Raw genomic sequence first — 20419 nt, forward strand, 5'->3', positions numbered from 1 at the left:
TAGTGCGCACGCCCCATGTATGGAGGCTGTGCTCCTCCAGGCGGGCGGCCCGGGCTCAAATCCCACCTGTGGCTCCCTTCCTGCATGTCATTCCCCACTCTCCCTCCCTGATCTCTGACTCCATCCACTGTCACAAAAATCCCCAAAATAAAATAAATATTTGATTAAAGCAGTGATCATGGCAGAGCTTACTTGAGGATCGTGTTTCAGATGGTACTGTGAATCGAGAAAACACACGCTGAAAAGTAGAAATGCAAAAATTCATAAAGAAGACACAAAACTGCACAATGGGTCATAAGAGTTGTGTATAAGGGCGTTTTCACATCAGATTGTTTTGTACCGTGTCAGAGCATGGTTGCTCCTCCCCCTCTTGTTAACATTCACATTACTTTGTTCAGTGCCTGGGTATACTTGCGTATGTACACAGTCAGATACAGCAGGGGGCCGTATGCACATAGTTGGTTAAGAAATCTGCTAAAAAGCTAAAAGAAGAAGCAACCATGGCAACCACTCACATGCTGAGTCCATCCTGCTAGCTGTGGATGTTTTATGTTATTTCTGTGACACCAGCGTATCTCTTCCTACTGTGCAGCTCAAAGGTCAGGCTGTGTGGATACTTTGGTTTTTGAAGCGACAGGAGCCATTTAGAATAGCGGTCCACTTCCTTGCTTGAGCACGGTTGCGTTCATATCTCCCATGGACCTCACTCGAGTACACATGAATCGTGCCCGAGATTAACCCCTTCAAACGGACTCAGGCATGGTACCCGAGTACATTTGTGTTTACACTGATCAAATGAACTGGATGTTGGGGTCTAGTGGACTCGGATCCAGGACCGGGTCCAGAATGTGAAACCACCCTCACCCAATAACAAACAAAAAAACATAAACATTCTTGTTGCAAAAAAACAATACCAGAATCATGCAATCTTAATGTTGGGAGTCAAATGCTATTTTTTCAAATAATTACCGTATTCTTTGTTTGCTACTTTCAGCTTTTCCTCCTTTTGTTTGTGTTTTCCCACTCTGCAGCTTTTCCTTCTTTGGCTGCTGTGAACAAGTCAAATGGATGAATAATTGTCTTCATTCGGCTTACATTGTGTATATGAATATTTACATGCCGTCGATGATTGAGCTCTCAGGGCCACCGTCCAATCTGAAGAAGACTGATAACCAAGTAAAGAGGCCGTATAGTGAAAGAGTTGCAATGCATGTTAGAGTAGATATAACACGTCATATAACAGAGTATACACGTACCACAATTCATAGGCTACATGGGTTCCACATATTACTGTTTAGCAAAGTATAGCAAACAATACCAAGTGCATTTAATACGCATTGCATTTAACTCCTCTGAGAAAGAAAGGGATTAACATATGAAAGACTTAAAAGGATGAAACGGTTCTATATGTTTCTCATCAGCTGATTCAGCCCATTGCGTTGAGACTGTGTGACAGATGTAAAACCTGCTCCCCCTGTTTCTGTTCCTATATGATGCGTAGGCTTCCTGAAACCCGAGTGTCTACAGGCATCAGCCTTTAGTCCCTAATGTGCATGCAGATGACGACAAAGCTTGTTCAGCCTTCAGTCCTTGAAAACAAATTTAATCCAGACACAAATAAATTGGCAGAGTAATTACTTGTGAGTGAGAGTTGATGTATGCTTCACCAATTGAATTAGTCACTTTGCATGAACAGCCACAGAAAATAACAAATGAAGACGCAAGAGAAAGAGAGGGGGAAAAAAACATATCAGCATATTAAAATCATTTATTGTGCTCCAGAAGAGTAATTACTATTTAACCAGAAAGAAAGACAAGTGACAAATAATCTACATTACAAATGCCAGACCAGCTCACATAGTATCCCCCCCCCCTCCCCCCTTGTTTCACATGGCATTCAAAGAACAAATCCACCGTTAAGACTGCTAGCAAAAAAACCTCCCAGGATGAATCTGAGGGTTTGGTTTTGTCGTCGTCGTCGTCTCTGCTGTGATTTTTGAGGTTAGAAAATGGCACGTTGCGTTACATTCATTCGCAGTGCTCGTTCCCTCCCCTCCCTGTCCGTCCTGTACAAAGCGGCACAGGCCGACAGCAGACCACCGTCAGGGCAGGTTTACACTGGAACAAAAGTGAAGCGTCCCCCTAGAACAGGGTTTCTTAAGTGTCTTCAGTCCCAAACTTGTGTGGATTCGAAACTCACCCCGCCAGACTGGCTCGTTTGAACTTACTGGTGTTGGAGTTCAACAGAAACGACAGAAGAAATGCTACCTGGATAGGGTCCGAGATTCCGCCTTTTGAAAGATTGACACACAGTTTGAAATTGGGTGGGAGTCACTCTGCACTCTGGGGCATCCTCACACTGTTTTTTATCTTACATCTGCCTTACACTGGTATTTTAAAATGAGTGTTGTTGCACTTGAACCGAAAACCCAAATTCAAGTCATTATCAGGACAAGCCAGGTGACATTAAAAACTCATCAAACAGAAAGTAGGCAGACTGAAGAAACACTGTTGAATAACGTGTACAAGCCTCAGTTATTGTCACTCGATAAATATCAGTACATGAATGAACTTTAAAACACTCAAAAAGGGCTGTCATATATTTTTGAAAGGCATGTTTTTTGAGGTCTACAACTATGAAGTAGTCTGTCTTAAAGGTAGAGTCAGTAGCTTTTTCCCCAAAAAAATTTAGTAAAGACTAAATGGTTGACACGGTACCTTTATGAGCGGGGAGCTGGTGTGTTTCCCCCAGCCAATGACAGTGCACAGGTGAGTTTAAGAGTGGATACAATTCAGCGATTAGTAAATATGACTAATGTGGACGTAGCGTCAAAGACGAAAAAATATAATCATAGTGAGGCGAAACGCAGTACGTTCCAAAATTGGGGTCAACCTTGTGTTGGCTTTTACCCGCGGGCGAGGAGTTGGCCTGCTTTCTGGTTGGACAAAAAGTTGCCAAACACCGGCAGGTAGCTTGTGCTAGCATTCGGTAGCTACAAGCCGTTAACGTACACATTATGTTCGACAGTGAGTGTGCGCTTCTAGGGGCAATGAGCCCAGGTGGTAGGGGGCCCGCAGCTTGAATGTAGTGTTTACAACCTGCAACTGACAATGCTACTGACTCTACCTTTAGAGATGAGAGTATTTCACCAAACACTCATGGAAACACTCCATGCTCAGCGGTACACCAATCTTATGCTCTTCATACACCTGCAAAGTCTTGCAGAAATATTGACCTATCATAGTCTTAACATTATTTCAGTCATGGACCAGAGACTTTGGTTGAAAAAAAGATCTTTTAAAGAGTGTGTTTTTGAATGTTTAAGTGGTCTTGTGACCTTAATCAAAGGTAACCCTCCTCTTCAGTGAAAAAAAAGTGATAATGTTCCCTGTAAAAACTGCCAAAGCATATGAACAACATAAAAACTGCAATTAAATTTGAGCTTCTTTTTATATTTTATACGCTCGTTTAACTCTCCAGTTATGTTTTATAGTTATTAGTCCTTCGTTTAAAGGCCTAATGTTTTCTCTGTCAAAATGTAGGTGTGTGAGTCGGCATTTAAAGTCAGCTTGTTAAAGAATTTAAGCAAAGCAGCTTTAGGTGTGGAGGTTTACAGTTTATGACATCATGAAGGGTAATGCCATTTTTCTATAGTGACAAATGAAGTCGTGGGGAAACACTTAACACTGAACGACATTGACTTTCAAATCCTTCCTGTTTGAAGCTCCAGTTGGAAACGATGACACACTTTTGAGTCATGCATTAGAGACTTCTTTTTAAAGTGGCCAACACACACAAGTTTAGAAGCATATGTTGACATTTCCTTTTCTGTCTCAGAACATTTGGGAGGAATTAACTTTTTTTTTACCAATGTTGTATGAGCTGAATTCTGGGATATTACACTTAGAGTGAAACAATAACGTTGAATTTAATATAATCCATAGAGGGTGAAAAATATGTTTCAATATATGAACAATGGGTAAAATTTAATTTTCCAATTTATTTTCATTTTTTTTCTCTTTAAAAGCTGTTGTACGCCCTCGTCTATTAAATCCCAGCCATCAAATATGTCACATTGTAATTCAACAACACGTGTTGTAATTGAGTGTGAGTCGATTGTTTTCATAGGAACTAACAAAGGCAACTTTAAAGACGGGGTTGGTAATTCTCTCAACAAAAAAAAAAAAAATTGTTTCTAAAACATTTCAATGGATTATGTTGTCGCTTTTTTAGGGGCTGTTGAAAGTCTCAAATATACTGCACAGACATCCTGTAGTATGAAGTGTCTTTCCCTCTGTGAGTGGGGCATGGTGCTATGACTGATGGTAGCCTGCTAATGCCATTCATCATCTGGCAAACTGTCTCTGGGTAGCCAGGGGCAGCAAACTCTTCACTCTCATTAAAAGTGGTGGGTTTTAGTGGTCATTGAATTGTTTCCATCATTATTTTTCCTGTTCTGAAAGAGTGCAATAGAAACATTGTTCAACATCTTCTCATTTACCAGTGCAGGCAGCTGATAGCTAGCTTTTCCATCAGTCATGCTAAGATCTACTGTAGCGGTTTCTCAATTTGTGCAGCTAGCTCAACATTTAATCTCCTAACTCTATTTCTCTTTGTTTGGCTGCTTTATTTAAGTTTACAGTGATAGAAGCAGTGATTGAAGCTTTCTTAATCGGCACAGCTAGCAGTTCTCGCAGGGCTGTAAAGATCATCTGGTGATTTTATTATCAAAATTTGCAGCTTTTCTCTCTTCTCTTCTTCTACTGTTATAATTAGCTTTGGAAACCAGACTTCTCCAGGCATGATGAAGCAATTGGATGCCTTCCCTTGCTTATATAATTATTCATTCATGAGTCATTGCAGAATCACAAGTCTGATACCTGTTTTAAGACCATCCGTCTAGTTTTACATACTCGAGCGCTTCAGCAGAACACCGTGTTCTGTATGTGCACATTATGACTCTGCAGTCATCACACATGCTAAACATTGTAAGCATTTGTCACCATGCATAAAGCTTCTTGCAATTTCCGTATTTAATTTATAATATGTCAGGTGCTTACCAGCACTCCTCTCCCTTTTCCTAACGCTACAGTTGTCTTGTTTTCATCACCTATCATCAATCAGATAATTGAACGCAGGGCACGTTTTTAATTAGCATTCAGCCTAGCTGTCAGCGACTTAGCATGGCCCTGCAACTGCTTGACTATTTACCCATCAATGCAATTACAGGTTTAATTCAATGGCTAGGCCTTGCGTTGCTCATTCCATTTCTCTGGGAGCACTGCCTCAGTTGGGCAGATTGCTCACTAATAATCTTTTTTCCTACAGATAACTTCCTGTAGCAAATAACGATCATAAGCTTCACGTTTTGTTATGGTGGTTTTTGGATGATCGGATGCGTTTAAGATGATGCTTTATTCCTCAAATCTGAGTCATGATTTGGCTAAAATTAGATGAATATTCTGTCGTCTCTGTAGAATATTGTCTTGCATTGAAGACATATTTTGCAGTTGTCAAATTGTCCTTAACATATACTGTCAGTAGCCTACCATGACAATTGCCCTTTCTCAAACCACTTCCTCCACACTCACACTCCAGCAAGGAGTGAACTCCGTCTGACGTCACCCCTGCAGCTGAATGAAGGTTTGTTAAGGTGGAGGGGATAAATACAGCATGACATTTTGGGACAGTTTCCCCTCACACCCAAAGAAACAGGAAGTTTATATAAAACACTTTACAGTAAAATAAACACGCATACTGTTTTCAAGAGTAAAAAATGTTGCTTAGATCCTGATTATGATGTTAACTTTTTGATATTTATATCTGTATGATATTATTATTTGTATCTCATTTAAAAGCATTATACTGTAGTTTTTGCATGTGATAACACAGAAGTTTGATGTACGGAGAGTCTTCCATGACGAACAATATAATGAAATAACCTGTTCATTAAGTCAGCATCGGTGCAGACTCGCTGTTGGAGACTTTAACAATGTACACTCAGAGGTTTTGGATGGTTTTAGACGGCACTCAAAGGTGGCGGACCCTCCACGTGAGCATGCAAATAAACTGGAAGTGTCAGAAACATCAGAATTTTCTTTTCTTATAAGACTCAACTCAACATATTGTGAAATCTGTTTCAGCCACCAGCTTGGGCCAAAAAAACAAGGGCATGTATTTTTTAGATCGTTCAAATAAAGCACCGGTCCAAATATAGGCCATCAGTTTTTAGCATATCTTGAGACGATATCAAAACACTTAGAGTACTCAGGCCTAATTACAAAGCGAATGCACATGAGGGTATTTGCACACATGGCTTCAGTTACATGTATGTGTTTGTGTGTCGACATGTCAGAAAAGAGCAAACTGGGTGTTGGGAGTAGAAATCTGGTGCAGTGCCGACAGACCTACAGGACTGATTTTTCCCTGATTCTTCATGTTGTTAGCTTGTTTTGTTTTTTAAGGAATAGGGAATTAAAAAGTCTCTGGCCCATGAGGATGATGTGTGATAATAGCCTTGGAATCTTTCCTTTGTTCAAATCCCAGATCAAGCCCTTGCGGTTCATTTCACCCAGAGAAACAATCTGGTGCCAACAGATGTAATTAGTTTATTCAATTTAAATCTTATCCCAAAAAGGAAACACTCCCAAAGACGGACTAGATTGTATCCCTCCCCCGAACCAGCTCGTCTGCTGCGGTGTTATATGGGGTAACAGTAGTCTGCGCTCATTATTTTGAATGACTGCACAGTGCCTGTGAGCAATCCAAAAGGGGCAGGATGTATTCTCACAGCAGAGGCCTCCACACATCGACACTTTAGTGAGGGGAAAACAGGGAGACAAGTGTTTCAGCTTACCAAGTAGCATTTCTGTGCCTGTATACAGATCTTATATCTGAGCACAATAGGCTTGCTGTCCAGGGTATTCCACTCTCCGTCTGTTTTGAAGATCAACACTTTACCCCCCATGACTCTTAAGCGACTCAATCTGACTGCAGCCTGCGTTTCTGTATGACATATTCCTGCTCTTGTGGCTAACACTGTTAGCTGCGGGAGCTTCACTGACCTAAGAGATGTGAGCAATGGCAACCAGGCTAGCAGAAGACTGCAAACTGAAGGAGTTTGGGATGCAAGGGGGAAAACGCTTTTGCTAAACAGCCCCACCTGTCAGCTCGCTGAGCTCGGTATAAAAGATGAGACAGTAGAGAATCTTTTGTGGAAAAAAAGATAAGGGTTGAAAGGATAAAAGAAGTAGCTCTTTCAAGTGAGGTAAAGAAGGTGGTCTCAGCTGATTTAAGAGGCCCTTTGTGTGTGTGCCTCCTGAAGGGTTCAGCCTTGACTTATAATGAAATCAAGGAAAGTGTACATATGAATCAACCACCCTGACCTTAGCTCTGCATCTTGTCTAACGTTCTGTTTCCATTTCCACAGACTTCCACCCATTGCGATCTGTCTGTGCTTGGCCTTTGACTTGTATTATTCACACACAGGCATTCATGTTTAGAGAACCTACAGAACCTGGCTTGATAAAGGAAATGAAAAGCCCAGAGATTCACTCTTTCACCTTGTGTTCGACCACTCAGGCGGTCAATCATCATACCTTCCAGTTTTCAAAAAAAAAAGAAAAAGAAATGGGTGATGGAATAAACAGTGCAGGTAATAACTTCTATACGGTAAAGTGGTCCAATAGGTAGAATAGCAAAGAACACTGATCTTAACTGAAGGTACAATGAGTTTGATTGATAAAGCGTAATGTGATTTACCCACTATCAAAAAATAGTACCAACACACAGAGTACAAAACTAGTCCTTATAAGCCCAGCTCCACTCAAGCTATATTATGTTATGCAAAAAATCCCCAGCCCTTCCCTTCCCCGTCCTGCCCCATACTCCAGCTCCACAACATCCACAACCTGGAACTTCATTTCCCATGGTCCTGTGAGGTGTATTATTCCTGTAATCCAATCAGGAAATCCTTCGGAAATTGCTCCAATGCGAGGGAGAAGGTGAAAATTATTCTTAATAATGACATAATCAGCAGAGCAGCCATCAAGCAGATAAATTGTCATGCGCATCGTGCTAAAATATCCAATTATCCTTTGTCCCCCAGCTCTCTGTGTTGTAGTTGGAACTGCCAGAAAGCCAGTGGGTGGATCCCAACTTCCCACTGGTTCAGTCCTGCTGGCAGGTTTGCAGTATAGATGTCCCCCCCAAGAGAAGAGGGCTTAAACAGCCTTGGTGCTTAGTGTACAGATCTAGATATGTAAATAGGTTCTATACAATAAAACTGTTCCCAATCCTCAAAAATAAATGGATGAAAAGTATCTTTGACATTTTTTTTTCCTCGAAATGGTTCCATTGTGCATACAGGGTTTCTTCGAAGTTCTCAGTCCTTCCTTTGCGCTATTCATCTATTGTTTTTGCTGTATCTTACATAGCCTCCATTTATGAAGTTAACACATGCCTAAATTGGTTTGCGCCGCATCTACTCTGTGCCCCATGAACAGAGTAACCTGCAGCGCGATGCCAAAGGAAAACAATATGTTTTCTTTCTTTTACAAAGTGCTCCCCTCTTCTCCCCTCCGAGGCGTGTCTGATGCTCTGTTCTGCTTCCAGATAATACCGTCAAGCAGTCATTTGTCAAAGGATCCCGAAGGCCATATCTGTCGCTAGAAAGAAAAAGTAGTTTACTGTACCTTGTTTTGCTGCAATATCAGAACAGAAATAATAATACAAAAAAACATCCTCCTCCTTGTCTAAGCTTGTAAGGTTATTTTTCTTCCTCTGCGTGTTTGTACTTTTTTCTTCTTGTCATTTATTTTTCTACAAAAAACATAATTATTCTTTTTTTTTTTCCTCATGTCCAAACCCCAAGTAATCCGATGACTATATTCCCTCAGGTATGAACAGGGTGTCAAACAATCCCAGCGTTATTCCATGGGTGTCTGGCAACTCCAGGCTGACTTTCAGCTCCTGATACACCTGCGTTTGTCAACTTGTCGGCCGTAAGTCTCTGCTGTAGCAGTGGCGTTAGATTTTGCCTCAGCCGTCAGAGTCCTGCCTGTGTGGGTGTATCCACTGGGCTATACCCGGGTGGTGGAGTGTGAGTGTGGGTGCGGGTGGGGAAGGGTGTTATTCTGCCCGCTGCCAGGGAAGGTGTTGAAAGAATGGAGCGAGGTCAGCCCCCCCATGGTGCTGGGGATCATGGTTATGGTGTTCGGCGTCATGAGCGGGATGTCATCTGGCGAGCGCCTCATGGCCAGAGTGTAGTCCGGTGGGCAGGCAGTCCTCAGCACCATGTCGTGCGCGTGCAGGGAGTCGCCCACCCCCCTGCAGTCCCGGTCCAGGTCTGAGTGCTGCTTCATCTGCAGGGACATGATCTCCTCCTCCTGAGTGTGAGCCAGGTCGTTGGCAGCGCTCCGCTGTGGGCTGCAGCGCCTGTGGACATCATGCCGGCGCTTGTCCTTTTTGTAGTACAGTGCGGCAAAGGCCAGGATGTTGAGGAAGAGCAGGGAGGCTCCTACGGCGATGGTTACGGACAGCTCAGTGGAGTAGTCCCGCTGGTCCACCAGATGTGGCTGATTGTGGCTGTCCTGTGTCTCGGTGGGGAACGGAGTCGGGTTGGGTCGCTTGGTCACCAGAACCTTGGTCTTTGGGGTGCGGTTGGTAGCCTCTGGAGGAGGGATCTGTAGACAGAAAGCACAATGGTCAGTGTATGTTTGATTTCAAAGTTTTGACTATGGTCAAGGATATAAAGTGTGAGGAAATCATACATTTGTGCACGACTACAACATGAGCTTGTTAAGACAAACTAATTCATTAGACCAGTTTGGGTATTAAGTTGAAAAGCCATGCTTTCACCAAGGTGTGCACGTTTCTATTTTTCCTGCAATGGACATTTAAATTGAGTTATATATAAAATAAATTCATTGATATCGCCTAGATTGCAGTATGGAATCCCTGCTACTTCCTTATAGTACAGCTGATGCAAATAAACTCACATTACTGTCCATGATATGAGCAGCTGTGAATTTCTCCCTCATCATTATGTAGCTTATTGCTTTGGTACTGACTTTGCTATGGAGCAATCCACCCAGGTGGTTAAATAAGAAGCGGGATGAGGTGTAGGGATGAGGTGTAGGTGATTTAGTACCAACCTTGGTGGTGGTGGGGATGAGCTGGGTGACCTCGTTGAGGCTGTGCAGATGAGGAACCAGCTCCAACCACAAGTTGACCTGAGGACAGGGAATACGAAGTACGAGAAATTTAAGAGACACCATATAGAACTGCCTTGAGAAGAGCATATCAACGTGTGTGTGACATTACATGAAGATGAGAATGTAATCAATTACACAACTTGGAATATTTATACCTAAAATGTTCATCCAGTTATACCGTAAGCAACACAGATCAGGAGCTGGGTGTGTAGTATAAGTGACAAGAGGTGAGGTGAGAAGGGAGGGGATTGCAGTGGCAAACTACATACTACTGTAATTCAAATACAGATAAAAAAAAAAAAAAAGCTTAAAAAACAAACAAAAAAAAAAAAAAACACAAGACCAAGGATTTTTTTAGTAAGACTCACTATATAAACTTATTCCCTCCAAAAACCATGACCAAAGTACCCTCATGATTTCCTGATCTGCAGTGATTGAATTCATATCTTAGGGCAATGTTGTTACTGTCAGTGGTAATAACAAATAGTGCAATCATTACATAACTCTAACACTTGTCTATTTTAATGTGGTTACATAATTATAATGGAAAGCAACGTGACTACTGATTTCCAGTAGAGACTGAAAAGGAAAAAAGGTCTGATGGTTCAGGAGTTTCTCTGTTCAAAAATCAATTCCTGTCCAAGTACAGGTACATTTTTGCAGTTTATTTTTAGGTTTGCGTGCTACCTGGCTTTATAATCCTAGGAAAGCTTTCAAAAACACAATCCTGGTTGGCAACGGCAAGGTTCGTTCCATTCAAAGATGGCATTTGTCGGTATTCTGTTCCAAAGGTTTTAAAGGGGACATATTTTGAAAAGTACACTTTTACAGTGTTTTCGAACATATATTTGGTAAACCTGAGTGTCTACCGACTCACAAAATGTGAAATAAACCCATCCAGTCCTTTGAAAACAGGGAACACAGAGAAAAATGCTCCGTTTATAATTTGCACTACATGTGACATCACAGTGGGATTATGGTAAAAAAAATACCCTTCCCCCCAGCCTAGAGGAAAACTTTTGCTCAGGTCTACCATTTTTATTCTCGCAAGTGAAGGAGGGATGTTTACCGGGAAACCCTCATTGCATTTAAAGAGACACACACAGCAAAACGGAGTGTTCTGAGAGAGCTGGTTTATACAGGGTCACAAACCTCCTCTGGTGCTTGATTCATGTTATATTTTGACCAAAGCACAGCACAGATGTTTAATTTAGACCACAGGGGACTGTTTGAAAAGGTGGAAAAGGGGGATAATATGTCCTCTTTAAACAGACCAAGAAATACACTTTACTCAGTCACATCTAACTTTACCTTGTTGGCTCGGTAGTGCTCTTTGACCCGCGGCTTCAGGCCAATGTGCAGGTAAAGCTGGTCTTTCTGGTTGTAGCGAGTCCAGGCCACTTCCTCAAAGCGATTGGGCTTGGTGTGGATGAATTTGGTGTCCTGGGGGACCGGCTGGTTGGGGTCCCTGGAAAAAGAGCAAAGGAGGAAACGTTATTGATTCAAATAAATCTTGGATAAAACCATGCAACAGTACACATATTTTATGCAATCCTCTCCTGGCAAATAAGTAATAGTTTACTGATCCGTGGATATTTACTTTATGGTTAGAAAGAACTAAAGTTTAACTAAAGAAAAAAATACACCCCCGAGACATGACTGTCTCGTTTATTAGAATTTTAATTTTGACCTAAGTGTAGCAACTCCCTCCGGCTAATCACTGTAATTATGAACACAGAGGTATGCAGTGTCTAGATGAAGCCCTGAGGTTTCATCAAATATTAATCAAGAGTTTCTGAGATATCACACCTGATAAAAATCAAAAAAAGGTCAAAATCTGGATTATTGCTCACGGATGATTGGTTTTCTAAAGATTCTGATTAAATCGAAAGGTCTTAAGAAAGCTAATATCATTAGAAGTTTCGCTAATTTGAAGTTTCTCATGCTAAAAAAATCAGTCTCACACTTTATTTTTCCTCATTATGCATGATGCTGCATGTCTCACTGGGAGTGACTCATTTATATATAATTCAAACACTTATATGCTTCAAACCACGGGATATATTCTTCTGTAGAAATGAGTCCAACCATGCTGATAATTTACATAAAGTATATGCCTCATAAGTCACTAAAAATCTTAATAAGGTTGTCTTGTGTGCCTTCTACATTTGGTAAAGCATAGGAGATAATACATGGAAACATATGAATGCACTGTATAGTGAATGCAGGTCAGCGCCCCTATGTGAACTCACCCCATATGCAGAACAGAGTAGCTTTCAGTGCACATTTCACATGGGATACTGCGCTAAATAGGCCCACTTACACTTAATCTGGGCTGAACAGAGTCAGCCATTTGAGCTATGGAAGCCCATTCAGACCCACTGAGCGCCCCATTGTCTGAAGAGCGGCATGTGGAGCCAGCCAGACCCCATCAGGATCACGCTTAACCATTGAAATTGGTGGCATAAATCTCCCAGGTACCCAGCATTCCACGTCAATTTGGGGTTATATAGTAGATAATTAGAGCCTTTCTGTTCCCCTCAGGGCTACTGGGCATCGCACGGAAAAAAAAGCCAATGTCCCCCCATTACGCTCTCAAAAAACAATTACCGCTGTGACTATATGCTGAAAGGCAACGTGGGAATGAGGGAGGGAAAAAAGGATTTAAATTTCATCCCATCGAGAATGTCACTCTTCAGGCTACGTCCATTAATTAAGAATGTATTTGAAGATATGTCGAGAGTGTCTGCGCAGAATACCAATTACACTGCACAGTCCATTAAACAGGATAGCACAATTCACTTCTCCTGATCATCAAATGTAGGTTAATATTGTGGAAAGACAGTGACATTGAAATCGTCAATTAGCGCATGGGCTTGTGATGCTAATTACATGTTGATCAAGTGCTGTTGGAGTGATTGCAGAACACAAGCCGACCAAGACTGTTGAAGTGACCCTTTGGCTCACTTTCTATTGATGTATGTTCTGCATAATAATAAAGTTTGCAAATTAGATTGATCCATAGATAATGGACACAGTTTGGATATTATGCATATGCTTAATTTTAATCAGAAATCCCAAAATAAGCTCTAATTTTGGAATTTCATAAATCAATTTTCATCTTCTAAAGCAGAATCACCAAATTCACACCTTCCCCTACTTGTAATCTTCTTTTTTATGGCTGTGCTTGAATTTAAATAATTTGTATCCACTCAATGAAAAGAAGCTTCTTTGACATTTACTTTGACGTCTTTGTGTTCGTTTTGTGACTTTAATTCAAGCGGCAACCTCTGGTCTTGAGAAATGAATCCAATGCTGAAGTGCAAAATCCTCACTGACTGAAGTATTTTCTGTGGACATACTTATTTGTAATAAGTAATAATATAATAATATCTGTTCGATTGGGGTTGCAGTCACATTTCAATGTGACCTTTGGCAAAACACTGAACCCCAAGTTTCTCCCGCTGCTGTGTCAGCGGCATGTGAATGTGTATTAATGGGATTAGTTAAAACTGAGTGACACTTTACATAGCATACTCTGCCATCAGTGGGTGACCTGCAGTGTTTCAATATTCAGAAGACTAGAAAAGCGCTGTACAAGCCCAAGTCCATTTACCACTGACATGCTCTGTCATAGTTTTGTCCCAGTCCTTCACAATAGCACATAGGACCTGAGTTGCGTTCTCTTTTGGGTTCTGTGTTTGTAATGTCATCATACCCTGTCTTGGCAAAGTTAGTCCAGTAGGTCATGACCACAGCGCTGAGCATGACGTCATTCTTGGAGAAGTTGCAGGGAAACAGCTCTGTTGGTCCAATCATGGGAAGGCCAAACACATACGGGATCTCATCTCCGTGTGCTGCATCCGCCCACGGTGGAACCTAATGAGCAACAAATGAATCGAATCAGATCAGTGTTATTTCATTTATGCAACAGATACAGGACACTGAAAGGCATTATAAGTGCAGCAGACATCCAGTACAATGGTTATTGTGACACACAAAGACACATCAAAGACGCCGGGAAACTTCAACATTTCTAAAAGAGGAGAATGGAAATGAGGTATGTTTTTTTTATTTTTTTTTATACGATGTTGCTAACCAGATGTGGCTGATTATTCAGTTTATACCAGAGCCAGACAAGATGAAAAATACAGGGATGGAACAGAGCCGCTTTGAATTGAATTTTAAACAAAATGTTGAAAGTGCATGTAGCTGAAGCCTGACGTGTGAAAAATATGCCAAAGAAACTGCAGATATTCACTCACTAGTCTCCACTTTCTTTCTGGACTGCACAATTTGTCTACAAACTATACAATATACATTTAAAAAAATAGAATAAAAACTTGAAGTCAAGCATTGGGAAGCCAAATTAGAAGAGGAACAACTTTGGCTGCAAACTCTTGAGTTACGAAGTGTAATTAAAATAAAACCAGACTTTCTTTTGTTCCCTGGTAAATCTGTATATCTTGGTTGGTAAACCAGTCTCCCTTTAGGGCTCAAAGAAATTCAGTTTTGTTCTCGTAAAACAATCAGAAGTCGATTTCTTCCAAAACCAGACACAAAAACCAAGAAAACAAAAACTCTCTTGTTCAGTAATTGGTCATTTCAGATTTTAGTGATGATAACAAACTCAATTTTATTTATTTATTTTTAATTTTTGTAATTTAAAGCCAAATGGTGAGTTCCAGTTCGATAAAACGCTAGCTTAATGCTGCTGCAATTGCATCCAAGTCACTGGAAAGACATGGAATGATGCATAAACATGCTTCTTCACTCTCAATAAGTCAAATAAATGTCCCAGCACGTTCAACATATTTAAGCTTCATGTTTAACTTTAGGATTGTATGGGGACAGAACATGAAGAAAAATGATTTAAGTGACACTCAGTATTACAAAACCACTCCACACAATCACACCATCTTTGTATTTCAGAAGCCAGATTGGGTACATAGGATGTACAGTCACACTATCATAGACAGAGACCTACCTGTTCTGTTTGGCAGTGGTGATAGAAGGCATAAAAGTATGTTGGTGACCCAAAGCTGGAGTGCAGGTCAGCTGTTGCAACAGCCGGCGCCACCCACTGGTGATCAGTAAAAAGTGCCAGGAGTGTCTTCCTACGGGTCTCCGGGTTGTGCCTGTCCGCCCAATCTGTGTACATGAACTTGATGGTCTCTCTGAGGATGTCTTTGCCTTCTGGGTAGCCATATAGGTCATCCACAAAGCTGGACACGGCATAGTCAAAGTCGTTTGCCTGGACGCCGTTTTCATTGTCCACAATGAGCTCCACAAACTTAAGGCCCTCCCCTTGGTTTACTCCTAGCATGATGTCATAGTTGAGGAACTCACCTTAAAAAAATGGGACAGATGATTGTTTAGGGAAGAAATTCAGAGAATACATATTGAAGGAAAATTCCTTTTAAAAAAAGTTGAAATGATACCTTGCTCCATGAGAATCTGAGGGTCATCCGGTATAACATCCCCATCAATAACCGGCCCAAAGGCGATGTGGTAGCGGGCTGGCTGTATGTCCTGATCCACCAGCTCTTTGTAAGGTTTTCTCTGAAGGCACGCCACAAGCTCTACAGTGTCTTCAAGGTTACAGCCGACCTTACGGGCCAGCATCCGGGCGTACTTGGCTGGTTGAAAACTGACAGCCCAGCTGGACAGAGCAGTGCCACTCTGGGCGATCGCCCTCTGGAACAGGCCTGGAGAATCAAAAGAGCAAAGGGTCAAGGAGGAAAGAAAGAAACAATACAATATGCCCTCTGAAGTTTTTCTAGTATCATAGAAATCAACACACATATATACGTACATATTGAATGGCACAAAACAAATATACATGCAGCTACTGGAAAAAATAAGACATTAGATGAGAAGCAGGCTGAAGATATTAAAGAAAGTGAAATGTATACGAGTTGAAGTCCCACCATCTAAAAACAAAACTGGCACAATTATTATTAGTCCAACCTGGATATATAAACTGTTTACCATCTACACTGATCATCAGTCTCTGATAGGGTTGTCATAATTCGATACCAGTAAAAATCAAACAATCTGTTTTCAATACCACAGCGATAAAAAAAAGTATTTTTCCTAACCCCCTGCTCACAGTGCTGGTACAGAAAAAGTCCCTGAACACAATTTATATGATGTACTTTTTACAATATACAAAGGGCATACTGAAGAGTGTTTACACCCAAAACAGGGCACAAAAATCATTTCAATGATCACTCCAGATGCTGCAGCTACATAGAGTCATCTGTGTTTTAGGATGTTCTTTTCTTGGCCGTGTTTTGAGAAATTTCTTCTTGTCAATCATTGAGCAGTGGTTTGGTGCTCACCCACAACAGTCTGCAGGTCGTGACTAAATGACAACGTATCGAGCAGGTAAAACTCGCTTCCTCTCTATTCCTCTGCTCTGAGTGCTGACAAATCACAGCAGTGGCTCAAAATGTGCAAAGTTTGCAATGACAGTAGGAAACCTCCCTAATGGGGCCCCATTGACAGCACTCAACTCTCGTAGCCCTGCTAAACATTGCATGCATTATTCCTTTGAAAGCCCAAGTTTGTCAATGAAGGTCACAGAACGAAAATGAAGTGAAACGATCAGAAACAGAACTAAGAGGAGCAGAGAGTGATGATGACATTTTTAAGGCTATGACTGAAAGCTGCTGGTCTAGCCCTAAGTATGGGGGAGAGACACATTAATAATGTAACTTCTGCTAGCATGAAATTATGACGTTTGTTCTTTGACGTCTAACATTAGTTGTTGTAGCTAGCAGAGCATCTTGTGTGTCCACATTATATAACAACATACTGCATATAAGAAACAACAGGGATGAACACATTTTTGCCTGGGGCCAAAACAGACCCCAGAATCACCCCTCTGGAGAATTATGACTTCAACCAGCACTGTCCAAGATGCATATTTAGAGCAAAAGAAAGATTCAATTCTAGTAACAATGTAATTTTTTAGTTTTATATCATCACTTATAAAGTCAATTATGCAAAATTGTGCTCCCACAATGAATACAGTCTGAAAGATGACTGCAGTCAGAGGTCACACGGCAAAAATTGGTCAGCCTGTAGTAAAAAGCCTCTAAAGTGAGTTTACTCGTGTTAGCACTAACACATTATTCCATTTGGTGATAAGACATTAACCTTGCAGGTCACATTGCTAACCCTTCTGAGTTGTCCATAAATAAGTAAATTTAAATAAAATAACTAGAAACTAAATTTGTATAAATATCTCTAGGCAAATGCTATAATCTACAACGCCGAGCTGTTTAAGAAGTTAGAAAACTTTTATATTCAATTTTTCAAAGATATACATTTTAGTATGGGCCTTAGGGCGCACTAATACTAGGTTATGGGTAAGATGCCTAAGCACACTTCACCCTCAAAGTCCAGTCCATTTGACTAGTGTGAGTGCTCCAAACCGTGGTCAAGCACGCTACACTTGGAAGAGGTGTGCTCCTTCGGCAGGGTACAGTTGCTCATGCACGAACACAAACACGGGTACACAACGTGGATGTAAGTCGTTTCCTGCCTCCATTATTGAGAAATCCTGATTGTTCTGGCTGTATACGACTTAAATGACTCAAATAAGCCACAAAGTCAGTAAAGTAGCTGTCATTTTATCTATGTTGATCTGTGATGTGCGGACGTGGACTCTGATGTGCATCCTTTTTATTTATTGTTTATTTATTTGAGTCCTCCGATCTTGTAAACCAAACACTCTTTATGATCATGGAAAGCCATGCATGTTGTATTATGACGTTATGAACAAGAAGTAACCGTGCTCAGGCCCGGGTTAGTCCTGGAGCAGTCTTGAGTGCAGGGCAGCGGGAGAATGTTGATGGGGGGACAATCGTGTTTCAGCACAGTACAAGGCAACTGGGCCTAGTGTGAGTGCTCAGTGCAAAACACAGGGTACAGTAGCCCTTAAATGATCTTAAGTTTAGTGGAGCTGAAAGGTTTAGTAGCCTCTGTCATGGTGTAGCGTTTTGAAGCAAAGGTTGATGTCTTTTTTTTTTTTTTGCACTGATCCGTTAAAAAAAAAAAAAAAACATGTCTCCATATTCTGAGTGTTCTGGGGGTTGATATCCCAGGGGAAATGTTTTTTGTATTTTACCTTTGGTGGAGTTGCTCCAGCGGTTGCCCTCAGAGTAGTGAGACAGAGTGAGCAGGTTTACACAGGAACCTCCGGCGCCAGAGCCGAACACGGTGATACGTAACGGGTCGCCGCCGAAGGCTGCAATGTTCTCGCTGGTCCAACGCAGAGCCTGGATCAGGTCCAACAATCCATAATTCCCTTTAGCCGCCTGGTCCCCTGTACTCAGGAACCCTGCACAAGGAGACAAAGAACAGAGGAGATGTCGGTTACATTTTACGGTTACATGAAAAACATTTATTTTCATGCATCTCAAAGAAGTGGTTGGTTGTTTCGAGTTTAGCTGCAGACAAAATTAGAGCATTAAACAGAGAGAGACAAAAAATGGATGGGTCAGTGGAGGAAGTCTGACTTTTCCTTTTGTCACTACAGAAATGTAATTATCCTCCAATCACTACATCTTGAAGACCACTAAGGACAGAACTGTTTTAAGACTCATTCTCTTCTCGATCTCTTTTAGTCACATGGAACAATCACAAATCTTTAGACCGCTGGAACACTCTGCCAGAGTAGATAACATTGCATATTTCTTCGTTGTACATGGAAAACCAACAGGCCTATAGCTCTAATAATTTGCTGCAATAAAACCAGAGTAATTACTCAGTAGAGCCACTTAAAGTGCAGATCAGCTAAATATAACACAGACAGACTCATTCTGGAGAGAGACATCTATGAATCTACGATCCAGCCCTCAAATAGAACTTAACATAGAACATAATTATGAGAAAGGGTCATGTGTTACGCAAACAGCACATTATTTTTCAAAGAGCTTAAGGGCAGAGCAACAAGCAAAGCATTTAACACTGCATTATTGAACTGTAGAATGAAATCTATTTTCTTTGAGATTCTTATTTGTGTCCAAGAAATCTGATTCAAACACATCAGTTTAATTATTTTTTAGATCCATGAGAAGAGCGAAAACAAAAATCGCAACATATAAATTTGGTTTGTCACATTTGTGAAAATGTTTACAAAGGGTTAGGGTGGTGTTGACGGGGAGTTTTCAGCTATGCTGCCATGCGATTAACTTTATTTCCCTAGTTGGGAAATATTTTGCCGCAAAAAAACAGTCCTACTGGTGTTGTGTTGCTGCTGTGTTTCCTGATCTGAGCAATTCACGTTAGGAATACAATCTTTCCAGAAGTATCAATGACTAAATAACACAAAGAAGACCCAGCTTGAACAAGCAGGCTTAAACTCACAGTACAGTAAAGCATAAAGTGATTAAATGTATACCGGTGCATCCTTCAATGGGCTTTCAAAGGGGGCTAGTAAAATACATTAGCAACCATTATATGGAATTATACATCAATCTAAATCCAGCCCCACCTCCAACTTCAACCCCCACACCACATCTTTTATTCCACCTATTCAGTTAAACCCCTCAGGTATGCCACTTCTTGTCAATGCAGCTGCATAAAGATCCAGTGGTGGTATGAATGTTCAAGTCTATGCTTCCCAAGTACTCCCACAGGAGAGCTCGAGCCTTTTACAGCAATCTATGTCCTAAAGCCCCCCTCACCATCAACCCAACTGCAATTTCGGCGCTCCCCTTATTTCCATACTAAAAGCTCCATTACCTGCTGCAGGTGTCCAGGGATTCCCCCACACCCATCAACCGCACGCATGAACCTTTCCCCTCCACCTCCGAGCTTCACATCTTTTCCTTCCCCTGTCCTCTTGAACGTTCTCACCATTGTACCACTCTGTGACTAAATGGAGAGCTCATTACACAGTGTCAGTCAACACTACAGTCCCATCTCCACAGGGACACATTCGGGCCACATGTACCGGACACACATGGAGTAAAGCCTCTAAGGGATGCGCTGTAATAGGCTGCAGGAAGAAATGATGTCACCGCTTCTCCTTGAATACACACGGTACGATTTAGTCCACACCTTGAAGCTGGGAAAAAGCGTTATGTTATGTAAATTCCTCAAAATGAACGAGTAAAGGCCAGCGAAAAAAAGCCTTGAGAGGCAGATTTAGTTTATTTGGACATCACTTATTCCATCAAAAAAACAACAA

The 20419-nt window shown here is 41.3% G+C and overlaps 1 protein-coding gene across 1 annotated transcript; it reads right to left on the reverse strand.

Annotated features, from left to right (window-relative positions):
- Window positions 1-6313: 6313 nt before the first annotated feature.
- Window positions 6314-20088, reverse strand: LOC132971965 (neuroligin-1-like). Its single transcript, XM_061034796.1, has 8 exons — window positions 20037-20088; window positions 18353-18565; window positions 15657-15923; window positions 15203-15564; window positions 13934-14094; window positions 11527-11683; window positions 10156-10233; window positions 6314-9684 (listed from the first exon to the last, which is right to left on the reverse strand). The coding sequence occupies exons 1-8, from the start codon at window positions 20086-20088 to the stop codon at window positions 9082-9084; spliced, it is 1893 nt and encodes a 630-aa protein (XP_060890779.1). The 3' UTR covers window positions 6314-9081.
- Between the last annotated feature and the right edge of the window lie 331 nt (window positions 20089-20419).

This window comes from Labrus mixtus, chromosome 3, assembly GCF_963584025.1.
Source record: "Labrus mixtus chromosome 3, fLabMix1.1, whole genome shotgun sequence".
Taxonomy (NCBI): Eukaryota; Metazoa; Chordata; class Actinopteri; order Labriformes; family Labridae; genus Labrus; species Labrus mixtus.